Source organism: Asterias amurensis, chromosome 1 (genome assembly GCF_032118995.1).
Source record: "Asterias amurensis chromosome 1, ASM3211899v1".
In the NCBI taxonomy this organism is placed as follows: domain Eukaryota; kingdom Metazoa; phylum Echinodermata; class Asteroidea; order Forcipulatida; family Asteriidae; genus Asterias; species Asterias amurensis.
In genome coordinates this window covers 30958481-30970979 of record NC_092648.1, presented here as the reverse complement: position 1 = coordinate 30970979, position 12499 = coordinate 30958481, and the positions used below count along the sequence as shown (strand labels likewise).

Below are 12499 nucleotides of genomic sequence, written 5' to 3'. Positions count from 1 at the left end.
TAACGCACATTGATAAAATCATAAGTGATATTCTCTACTCCTGATGCATTCGTGAACAATATTAATATTGGATCCTCAGCCGTATGAAACTTTGACTCATTAAGCTAAAATCCCGGTTGCGGGTGCCAGAAATTACACGCTGAAAATTGAAACTCTTCCAGGCTCAAAAAATACCACCTGCTTGATCAGCCATTCATTTCTTTCGGAAATCTTTGGTGTGAGCTGCGAGAGTGCAGGGCGTTGCAGATCTATGAGTGTGTGTAGTGTTTGAGCATTGGGCGAACCAACTAATCTTGTTAGAGTTTTTTTTTTTGTGGCTAGTCAGTCGTGTCATTCATAAAAGTACTCCAACCTTTGACTGCAATTTTTTAGGTTAACAACATTGGATTGCAATAATGTAGTCTAAAATTTCTAAAATGAATTTCAGAATTTATTATGAGCTTAATTTTGAGAGCCAGCATGTACTATGCAGTAAAATTGTTGTGCCCGAAGAATATATAATTCTTTTTTACAGGGACCGACTATACTTTGGTAGCATTTACAATTCTAGTCCTGTGTGAAATCGACTCCAGGTCTTTTAAAACTTTGCATTGCTGTAAAGTGTAAAATTAAATAAACTTTCCCTGGGAAAAAAAGAGATACCTAGAAAATCAAACTGATAATGTGTACGCACCCGCATAAATAAATATTCCCTGACAACCTGTGAAATATGCTCGATGTAAGTGCGGAATTCCCTGCTTTTGTAAGTGCCGATTTTTTGCTTACAAATTACAGTAAGCAGAGCCATGAAATCGGGCCCTGATAAAAATGTAAGTACATGTAAGTGCACCCTCTACTGAAATACAATTGATGTAATTGCGGAACTCCCTGCTTCTGTAAGTGCCGATTCGTTGCTTTTAAGGTAAGCAGAGCTATGAAATTGAGTCCTGATCAAACTCTAGTTGGTACTCTGTAATTTATAGTACCCGAATTGCAAGGCAAATTTCAATTGAAGAATTCTGATTGACTTTGTGAATCACAGAACGTGGAGAAATGCAGAATTGGGTGAAACCATGATCCAGACATTGGAGCAGCAGAGCCTTGAACTAGCCCGGGACAGTCAGAAGTACAGAGAACAATGGCATCTAGAAGCTTTGGCACTACGAGATGAGATGGACAAGAATGAGGTCAGTTTGCTGTACACTGGTAACTGTTGGTTAGCACTAAGCTTGGGCGATATCGATTTATTTTATTCACGATATATCGCCGACAATATATCGCGATATTCGATATAATCGCGATTAATGAAATTTGACATCATCAGTCTTAAAACTCCAAGTGAAAGTTGTAGAAGAGACAGTCCTAGTATAAGAGAGGTGTTCTAATGACCTATTCTTCTGGTTTTACTCCAAACCTATGGGGTATCAGCTAGCAAATACATCGCGATATTGAATCGATATATCGATATATCGCAATAATCGCGATTATCGCGATATATCGCGATATATCGCGATATATCGATATTTCGATTAAAACCAAATCCATCCGATATCGAAATCGTGTCCAAATTAGTATCGCGATATTCGATAATATCGTGATATCGCCCAAGCTTAGTTAGCACCATTTTTGGCTGAGCTGCTTTCTGATAGCTTTTGACTGGTCTGAAAATGGTAGTATTAAACTTGGTTGTACTCAGATTCAGCTAAAGATGAGTCGGCAGTAGTACCATGGTGATTTGTATTGTGACATCACACTGTGCTTGAAAATAAATGTCATAATTTTCCTTCTTTTTCCCCCGGTGAGCTGTATGCAATGTACAATATTTTGCTTTTTGTCAAAGTTGTTGTAACAAATGTTGTACTTTCATTATTTTATCAAATGGTTTGCTGGACTGGCCTCAAAAGGAATGTTCATAGTTATTGTTGTTTAAAAGAAATGTCAATATTTGATTCATGGTAGAAACATGTTCCTGAAGCTGATATGACATTTATAAACTACTGGGGTTGGTTCAAGATACATGGTATAGGGGGAATTAGCTGTTGCAAACTACTTCACCTAGCAAAATGGTTTTGTAAAAATGCAAACAAAAATTAGTTGCTAAACGTCTTCTGTAGCAGAGTCTTTCTGAAAGGCTTAAATGACCATACTTAGCACTAAAATGATGCTAAAAAGCATTATTTTTTTTAAATCGACCCAAAATCAGACCTAATTTCATAAATTCACTTAAAGGCACTGGACACCTTTGGTAATTGTCAAAGACCAGTCTTCTCACTTGTATCCCAACATATGCAAAAAATATCAAACATGTGAGTTGCAAGATAACAATGAAAAAAACCACACCCTTGTCACACTAAGTTATGTGCTTACAGATGCTTGATTTTGGGACCTAGAAAATCTAACTATGAGGTCTCAAAATCAAAATCGTGGAAAATTACTTCTATCTTGAAAACTATGGTACTTCAGAGGGAGCCGTTTCTCACAATGTTTTTTACTATCAACAGCTCTCTATTGCTGTTTACCAAGTAAGTTTTTGTGCTTACAATTATTTTGAATAATTACCAATAGTGTCCAGTACCTTAAAGCACCAAAAGTAGCTAAGCAAAACGTTGTTACTTTAACTACATTTAAGTTTATGAACCAAAATACCAGGTAACATGTGCTATTTGTGAATGGTATTCTGGTTAACTTTGTATTAAATTATTGGGCAGTTTTGTCTGCTTTCGATCAGCAGCTCAATTAAACAGCTCCCAGGTATTTGCTGTTGTTGCATTTGAGCCAAAGTCTGGTAATTCAACCAGCGCTGTACAACACACGGGTGTCTCACTTAAGGTTTCTCCAGGATGGATTGATATTTCATCTCGGTAGACTCCCACATACTTTGTCTACGTCCATGGAGTGAGTGGGGAGTCCTCCCTGGCCTGGAGGTAGTAATATTCTTACCACTTTCTCGTCAATTGCCAGGATGTCTAGTGGTCTCGAGGCATTCAAGATGGCCGCCGGGATGAAGGATGGCTCAGATAAATAAAACTGTTGTGTTTCAAGTTGACCTTTTACAATATTCCTCATCCATGTTCAATCCTGGTTAAAGTATTTGGGTACTTTTTCCAAATGTCCATAGATTTACATTAAACTTACATGGTTTAAGCTAATGGTAGTGGAAAGCATCCCTTCAAATCTTACTTACTGAGGTGCTATAGTTTTTGAGAAATGAGTAAAACAGTGTAATGAAAATACATTTGTAATTGATTAAAATAATTTTCGCCTCATGAGACGCGTGACATTGTTTTACTCATTTCCCCAAAACTACAGCACCTTAGCACGTAATATTTTCAGGGAAGCTTTCTACTATCATTATCTTCAAACTGTGTAAGTTAAGTGTAAATCTGTGGACATTGTGTTTTTTGTCCTACAAAAGTTACATAGACCCTTTAAAGAAGCATGAACATTCTGATCACTGGCTGACAACAATTATTGCTATAAGCGTGGCTATTACATTGTATGTGGGTGTATGTGCTTATTACAAACACTAGCAAGTTTTTTTTTACTTTGGCGAACATGAAAAAAAAGCAGGCATGGGTCTGTGTTTATTTAACTTAAAAAGTTGTTATAGTTTGGAATCTGTTATCTTACTACCCTAGTAATATTGTTAAAGACAAAGCAGCATTAGAAACAGTATTGAGTATCTTAAAAATCCCTGTAAAAAAAAAAAAAAAAATTGTGAAAAAATCCAGCGCAACCATTTTTAACAATAATACAAATTTTTTAACAATTTTATAAAATGTTTAATTATAATTTTTTTATATTTTAAGTTCTCAAGATGTACTTTTTATATTAATTTTTCCTTTCATTCTTCCTTATAAAAGATGGCATGAAAAAAAATTCTTAAAATTTTTTTCTGAAATTAATTACACCAAGACACACCTCTTATTAACAATGTTACTAGAAACAAACACTTTTTCTGATGTGGCCTTCTAAGCCATGAGATAATGCTGAGTGCTTGATTCAAATGATGATAATGGTCATCCCTATCCGGTCAATCTACCACTTAACCACTTCATGTTGGGGCAAAACATGCCTTAGATTTCCGCTCTCTTGATGTAAATTACCTACAACCCCCTCCAGCCTAGTTGCCACATTCTCATTTCCTTGTATCAGGACTTGGGGGAGCATACTTCAGAAAATGGAGAAGAAAAAAAATGTCTTTACAATCTTTTGATATCAGTATAGGTAAACACTCATGCTATGAATGCAAAAATTAATGTGCTGTCTCTAAAAAGACCCAGGCGCACTTAACATGGAATTCTCCACTTATATTGATCCTTTCATAAAAAGGCTCGGCCTTGTCTGAAACAACGGCTTTGGCTAAAGCTTTGGCTTGAGTACAGCATCTTCTGATGGTTCATCATTCCATATGGCTACCCAGCAAACAACCTCAGTAAAAAGCCACAGTTAATTAGGTTAAACATGGCGCCAGTGCCATCATTTTTTTTCTTCAAGCTGCATGTTTTTTGGTGTGGAGGGTATCCAGGCAAAAGATATTGATAAAAACATGAAATGGTTTAAGTTGTTTTGGCCAACTTGTTACTTTCATGACTTTTATGCATATTTATCAAATATTTAATAATATTTTTTTCATCGATTTGAAGATAGCAACTGCAGCTAATCAAACTTTGACTAACATTGAAATATGTTTCCTTAACAAAACCCTTTATTATATTTTGATCTTGTGCTTTGTTTCTTGGTTAGGACTTGGAGAGATTGACAGCTGAGTTGGAGGAGGAGAAGCAGAAGATTGAGGAGACGGCAAGAGAACTTCTTGAAGAACATGAGAGAACTAAAAAGTAAAACAACTTATATTTTCATTTTCTTTTCTCATAATAGTGCACTGCATTCTATTTTAAAGAGTGAACACCATTTGTTTACTTCAATTATATACAAGACCCAATTCTATAAAGCTGTTTAAAACTTTCCTGCTGAGCAAAATTAAGCAGCACACCAGTCACAGACGTTTTGTGCCTAAATTTTGCCGGCCCTTTTTTTAAACAAAAATTACTGACAGACACCTTGTCACTTATAGAAAGGGACAACTTAAAACAAGTTTTTTCAAAATCAACCGTTTTTTTTTTTTTTTTACAACAAAACCTCTCCTTTACTCTTTGGAGATGTTCTGGAAATGTTATGCTTGGCGTAGCGTCACCCTTTAAAAGATGATGTTGTTTACTAGGAGGGATTGAAAAACAAACTCTTCTTCAATGAATGTCTCCGCTGATCTTTTGTTATTGCCTCTCTAGGGAGCTGGAGGAGACAATGTACGCAATGCAACAGGTCGCTAAAGACCAGGAGCAACTCAGCAGAGCTTCCTTTGATTTCAAGTCAGACCTGGAGGTAAGTCTTTGCCTGATAACTGTTTCCTTATTTACACCAACTTGGATTTATGCTCGGAAAGAAAATACCACGTAGAGAGCTCTTCTCATTGTTGGTGTTGAACCTCAGAGACTGATAGTTCTGAAAATAGGTGAGTGACACTATAACTAGGTGAGTATTAAGGGCTCGATGTCACAAAGCACCAATATTCGGCTAAATATGAGTGGTATTCCTCTTCTCGAAGTTCTGTTGTCATCTTCAAACATCACAACGAACTAATTTAATAAGCAGACGAACGAGAAACAATTCCCTCGAACCCGCGGTTGTTTTGTACGCAGCGCGACATCGACCAACGCTGGGAACAATCAAGGTGATGTACACCGGTGTACATCACTTTTCATGTTGCCCAGCCCGTTGAGCCATGTAACATGCGTATTTGTTGCGCGTCACATGATTGGTTCTCGACCAATCAAACTTCACTGTTTGTATACCGAGGTATAACAAGGTGATTTGTATTATGACATCACACTGAGCTTGAAAATATTAGGTTATATCGTAACTGTCATAATTCTCCTCCTTTTCTGGCCAGTGAGCTGTATGCCTGACCTGAACTTGAGTGCTCGAGTGTGCCACTCTGCATCTTTACAGATTTACACATAAATTTCATGGTATAAAGGTCATGGTGGAAAACTTCCCTCAAAATATTTTTGCCTGAAATGCTATAGTTTTTTTGAAAAGAGTACAAAACACTTAGTGCAACCATAACTCGATGATTGAAAAACAGATAAAAGTACAAGTTTTTTCCCCCATAATTTTCCCTTCGACCCCAATGACCAATTGAGCCTCTCTAGATTTTCACAGGTTTGTTATTTCACATAAAGTGTGGATACCGATCGTTGACAGTTAACAATGTTTTCCATGTGCTTTAGGAGCTCTATAAATATTGTGTCAAGGCCGAATATCACACAGCTAGTGGCCAAAAATAGTATTTATTGAATTCAATCACTGATAGATCTAAGCGTAGAATCAGTCTTGGGTGAAATGACATGGCTTTTATGCTGGGCAGTCATATCTGCTTATTAATGCTTTTATGCACTTACAAAGTACACTCCTTGCTTTAAATTACCCTACTGGTGTTTACATTATTTTGTTTTTCATGCGGATGGGAAAGAAATCATGACCTAAATTTCCAGCCATGACTGACATATGTTGCGCGCACTGAAGTGGCAGATAACCCAATTAATTCCTGTCTCAAATCTCTGCTCTTTTTACCCACTCTGGGGGGAAGAAAGGGAAGAAGAAAAAAACCTACACCGTCTGGCCATCGGACACAAAACATCAGTACACTGTCCCATGTGAGACGCTTGCACATGATTTCACTTCAATCAGACAAGAATCACGATGAGGAAAAACATGTAGTAGGGAATAAGTGAGCATTGCCTTGTGGAAAGCATCATCAAGGGAGACCCGGGGTAATTGGATAGAACTTATTTAAGTCCAGGGAAGAGATGCATGCACTGTTTTTATCTCGGTCAATGCTTGCAGTGATGTTGTTGTTTTGGGTTTTGTAAAGGGGGGGGGGGGATCGTGTAACTTTTAAAATTACTTCTTAAAAAGTGTGAAAATGTAAATGGTGTTAAGAAAACAAGGTATACATTTAAAAGTATATAATATATTTAAGCAATAGTCAAATGTCCATTTGGCAATAGTCAAATGTCGATTTGGCAATAGTCAAATGTCAATTTGGCCTTCGGGTGTTTTTTTCTCTCATTATTCTCTTGCAAATTCGATGAAAAATTGAGTCAAAATTTTAATTTTTTTTAAATTTTATTCATATGTTGGGTTGACAATTACCAACTGTGTCCGGTGCCTTTAAACCTCTTGCTATGCGCTTGGATCAAAATTCAGCCCTGTGTTACTTTGATTACAAGGCTTGATTACATGGAGAGAGAAAAAGCTGACTGCATCGTTAAAGGAACGTAACAGAATTGGAAAGAAACGAAAATCGTGAAGATCACAGATTTACATAAAACTTACACGGTCTAATGATGATGATAGTAGAAAACATCCCTTGAAATATTTCTGCCTGAACTGTCATATTTGATGAGAAATAAAAAATATAATTTCGCGTTAGGAGTTTATCGCTCAGTGAGCGTTTTATTCATGATTGTTTTGGCATCGATGAAATGCAAAATTTGTAATCGGTTTTTCACAATGTCTCGTGAAGTTTGTCAGTTTATGTATAATGGTGGACCAATTCTGTCATGTTCCTTTAAAAATCTTTCAGTACGTGTGAAGGTTAAGCTGCAAAGTGTCCTATATTTATCAATGTAGGACTCTTACATTAAAGGTTATAGTATCAGAACCGTATACACGTACATGGCAAAATAAAGTATGACACATAACGCATGTTCAACCAATCAAATGAAAGGGATCTGCAAGTGATTGTGTAATAGTAATTATGAACAAATACTGTGTGGTTTTTTGGCACCTTTTTATGATTTTCAACTAATTGATTTTAAAAATGATGAAAAATATTGAAGTTAACTACCAGGTGTTACCATCAGATGCCTCCAGATATTTGTGACTCGCATGGATCCATCGTCGGCTAATATTGTGTAAAACAGGAATTGTCTAGGTGCCACTTAGGGGATGCACAATCTGTGAATAGACCTTGGGATAAACGCAATGAGTGATGACTCAATGTAGGTTTGAAAAACAAAATTCTGTGGCTGTTCTTTACTAGATTGGGATGTTAAATTCATATAAAACTAATAGATTTATCAATTTATTTGATTGATTTAAAGAAAATGGTGAAAGATGTGTTTGTTATGAGCTGACAGTTGGGAGATGTCAATAGAAGGAAGGGATAAATAGTATTGAAGTATGTAACAAATTTGAAACTCCACACAGATTTAGTATTGAATTGAGCAAAATAAATAATGATGTTGAATAGTGTTAAATTTTGCATCGGGATATTATATATTTTCCCCCAAACATCTATGTGTGTAACGACTGTATACTCAGTACTTTTCAGAGTCCTGTGAAAACCATTCCAATGATCTACAATGGTTTCATTTTGTAATGGTTCACTAGTTTACTGATCTAAATTCCGTGAGCAGCCAGGTTGAAACAAACTGGCATTTCAAATAATTATATCAAATTTATCCTAAATCCTGAATGCAAATGTTGAAAATATTCATTCTTCAGATGATGGTTGTCTCTTGACAGATGGTGATCATGGTAATAGGAAGGGGATGCACCTTTCAAAATATTTGTTTATAAAAACAGCAAGGTTCCCTCGACACAATGATTTCACGCACGTCTTTTGTAAAAAAGTCAGCTCGTGGAAGATTCTGTCGTATAGGTCCGAAACTCTGACAAATTGTACCAATGTTTGACAAGATTTTGCAACGGAAGTTGGACAGTAGAAAAAAATGTACCCTTTCACATGAGGTACATTTAAAAAGAAATTACAACCATGCTACAATTTTGCATGGGACCCCTTGCTAAATTGCTCTCATTTGAAAAGAGTTTTATTAAGACTGCAGGGATTTTGTTCCTAGAGGGTCGGCCATGTTGATTTAATGGATCTTACAAGTGATATGGTATTGGAGAGGAAATAGTCTTTTAAAGGTCATGGGTGGGAGGGGGATGGTGGGCTTAATCACTACCTCCTTCCTGATCAACGTAATGATTTACATCAGATCTTCTTTAATTCCGTAAAGCCATTTGCCAAAAACCCTCTTGGGCTTCACCCTATCCCTGCACTTGAGCCGTGATTTCCGAAGTGTCACTCTGACTAAAAGAAATAATTGTGATAAGCTGATGAATAGATTTGATCATCGATATGTTTTTGTAATGGTTGACGGATACTTTAAAACATTTTGGGGATTCAGTGAGAGATTCAGTTTTAAAAATACTTTTAACTTTACAAGTAACACTTTTCAAATTAACTGTCAACTTAATGGAACGTGTTTGTACAATCAGAAGGTTTGGGGTGGAACTCAATTGTCATCTGCCAATATCTGGATTTGGGATTAAAATCTTCATCTATTTATTTATTTATTTTTGTATTTATTTCCTTAGAACCTCAAAAAATGGAGAAGATAAAACGATATATAAAAATTACATTAAATATTACGTCAAATAGGGATTCAGATCCAATGACAATCTTTGGGATAATCCCTCAAGGGGTAGTTGCACTAGACGGTTTTGTCGCTGCTTCTGAAACTCGCTTCGTCCTAGAGGGAGAATATTTCAATCTAGACAGTCGATGATTTGACTGTGTGTCTTCAGCGGGTGGACTTGCGGGTAGTGTTTCTTCGTCTCAGATTCTTAAGCTTTCCTGGAATCGAGAACACAAATCAATAAATGTGTGACACCTTACTGACAGAGTTAATTAAAACATTTCCAATTTCCCACAAGTATGAAGAGAATTAATTGTGTAGCTGGAATACTCACGTGCGTCTGAACACACTTAGAACTGCCCAATTGGTTATTCATGTTGTCCTGATTCCACAGTCTCAACATTTGCCATATATTTTTTCAATTAACACGCCATGATACAAACCAGTGAAAATTTGATGTTTCAAAGAGAGAGAGAGATAGGACAAAAAGCAGTTCATGGTTTTTTTCCCCAGATGAAAAATTAACATCTGTAAGATTGAAGCGTTTGTTGGACACGTTTGGTAATTGTCAAAAAACATATGCATAAAATAACAAATCTGTAAAAATTTTGACTGAATTGGCCATCGAATTTGCAAGAGAATAATGAAAGCAAAAACACCATTGTTGCACAAATTGGTCTGCTTTCAGATGACTAATAAAAGACTTCAGAAAAGACTTCAGGTTTGAAGTCTTTGAATAATTGAGTGAGAAATTACCTCTTTCTCCAAAACTACCTTACCTCAGAAGTAGTCGTTTCTCACAATGTTTTATACTATCAACAGCTCTCCATTGCTCGTTACCAACTAAGATTTTATTCTAACAATTATTTTGAGTAGTCACCGATAGTGTCCAGTGGCTTTGAATATTTATGATGTCTCATCCCTTTTGATTCTTTTCAGGTCCTGGCCCAGGAGCGGGAGAGGACAGTCGCCGAGTTACAGAAGAGAGAAACCACCATGGAGAAACTAGAGAATGAGAACCAGTCATTGTCAACGGAGACGGTCACCTTGAAGGACAACTTGAAGAAGATAAACGATAAGACGTCTGAATTGGAACGAGAACTCCACCAGATCAATGAAAGGTTATCTATTTAAATTGATTTGATATCTTGAGAATTATGAAAAATGTACCAGCTGATTGTCGTGATAACTAAGTAAAGGCGTGGTCACGCAGGCCTCGATAACGAGAACGAGAACGTCAAGATTATCAATATACGCCCTTGATTGGTTGAATAAGCTTGGGCGTATTCTGTGCGGAGTAATTCAACCAATTGAATGTCTTCTCTTTGTATCGTTGTTTTTCTCAATATCGCTGCAGTGGGACCGCCCTTAAAGCTAGGTTCATACTTCCTGCGAATGCGATACAAATTTTGACGTCACAAATTCGCATGAATAATCGCATCAGTTGACTTGTGCTCAACTCCTGTGACGCAAAAATTTGTACGAACTGGGCTTAAGTGGTCACATAATGGAGAGTTTACGCATTCTGATGGGTCAAAATGAGATGCTGTGGTAGTGTCTCACTGGGCTTAACCAGTTCGGCTCGGTTATTTTAGTGCACACTAGTGCACGGCGACGACCCTATCTTATTGGGGTTAAATGGCAGGTCAAAACCTGGTCGCCACTTTTTATTCCCATGATTTAAAGAGTAATGACTCGATCTTAAACTGCCGTTTTCTACTGGCTGTGTCATGTTCAACTGGCTGTGTCATGTCCGGTCGATATAGAACCAAGCCTGTGGCTCTGTCCTTTATTGCATGGCTATGACTCTGTTATTCTTAAACTACCATTTTTGATAAAAATTAACTATGAATAATAGTATATTTGCAGGTGCAACCATGTAATAAATCTCTTTTGAGATACTGTTAGCTCTGAATAGAGCTGGTTTGGTCTCGACGTTTCGAACAGTATACCCTGTTCATCTTCTTTTCTCCTGAAGACGAGCAAAATATACTGTTGGAAACGTAAAGACCAAACAGACTCCTTCCAGAGCCAGAACTCCCTCAAAAGAGAAGTTAAACATGCTGTTACTCCCAAAATACTACTATTTATAGTTCATTCTTATCAAACATCACTTACCATTTTTGACCTTGTCATATATTCCCTCCTTGTTAGTCTCTCTTTAAAAAAAAAATATTTTGTATATATGGTATGACCACAAACTTACCTTGTATTATAACATTTGTTATCAAAACTATCGTATCTTTAATGTCAGATTGTTAGACAAAGAGAAGGAGGCAGCTGTATTGGCCGAAGAGAAGAAATCCTTCAGTATACAGGCACAGGAGTTAGAATCGTCGTTACATGTAAGTGTCTATAATCTTTCTCTGTAATGTTTAATCTAGAGGAGCAAATTGCGCTGCGGTGATCATCACAAGTTCAAGCCAAAGATCTTGATCTGCTGTTGATATCGTTGCAGCTGCCATTCTCTGTCCGGTCCACTTCTCTATGTCGTTCATCAGTATTGATGCCGGATGAACTTATCTTCTCTTCCCCTTGATCGACCCCTAGATTATTTCTTTGTTGTGTCCAAAGAAACGCATCTTCCGCATGGCCATCTTTTTTTCCCCAGCATAAACTCACTCCAACTCACTCCCTATGGTGTCTATTAGATATTTTTAGAATGAGTAGGAAACTGGAAGAAATGTTCAGTTTTAGATATGGGAGGAAACCCCGAAGATAGAAAACCCAGGCAATCAGGTGGGGACTGAAAACCCAATCCACATGCAAGGCTCCTCCTGTCCCGAGGTGGGATTTTTACCGGGATCGAGGGAGGTGAAAGCAACCACTGAGGAATCTGATCCTCTGGATAACTATTGTATGACATGTTTGGTGCTACAACCCTTTGGTTAGACCTCGAAATATTTTATATTCAGGGCTGTTCACAATTATAAATGTTTTATAACTTCAGTTTTTTTTTTCTTGGGTGGGGGCGGGGGGTTAGGAAAATGTGGGTGGGTCAATGAAAAAAATCGAAAGATAAAGTT

The 12499-nt window shown here is 37.0% G+C and overlaps 1 protein-coding gene across 4 annotated transcripts in view; it reads left to right on the top strand.

Annotated features, from left to right (window-relative positions):
* LOC139936591 (uncharacterized) overlaps window positions 1-12499 on the top strand; it is a 43488-nt gene that overhangs the window by 18814 nt on the left and 12175 nt on the right. For all 4 annotated transcript variants that reach the window (XM_071931441.1, XM_071931448.1, XM_071931434.1 and 1 more), the window contains exons 6-10: window positions 1022-1166; window positions 4726-4820; window positions 5271-5364; window positions 10413-10594; window positions 11728-11818. In XM_071931441.1, the coding sequence (XP_071787542.1) occupies window positions 1022-1166; window positions 4726-4820; window positions 5271-5364; window positions 10413-10594; window positions 11728-11818 (607 nt within the window). The remainder of the gene's footprint in view (window positions 1-1021; window positions 1167-4725; window positions 4821-5270; window positions 5365-10412; window positions 10595-11727; window positions 11819-12499) is intronic.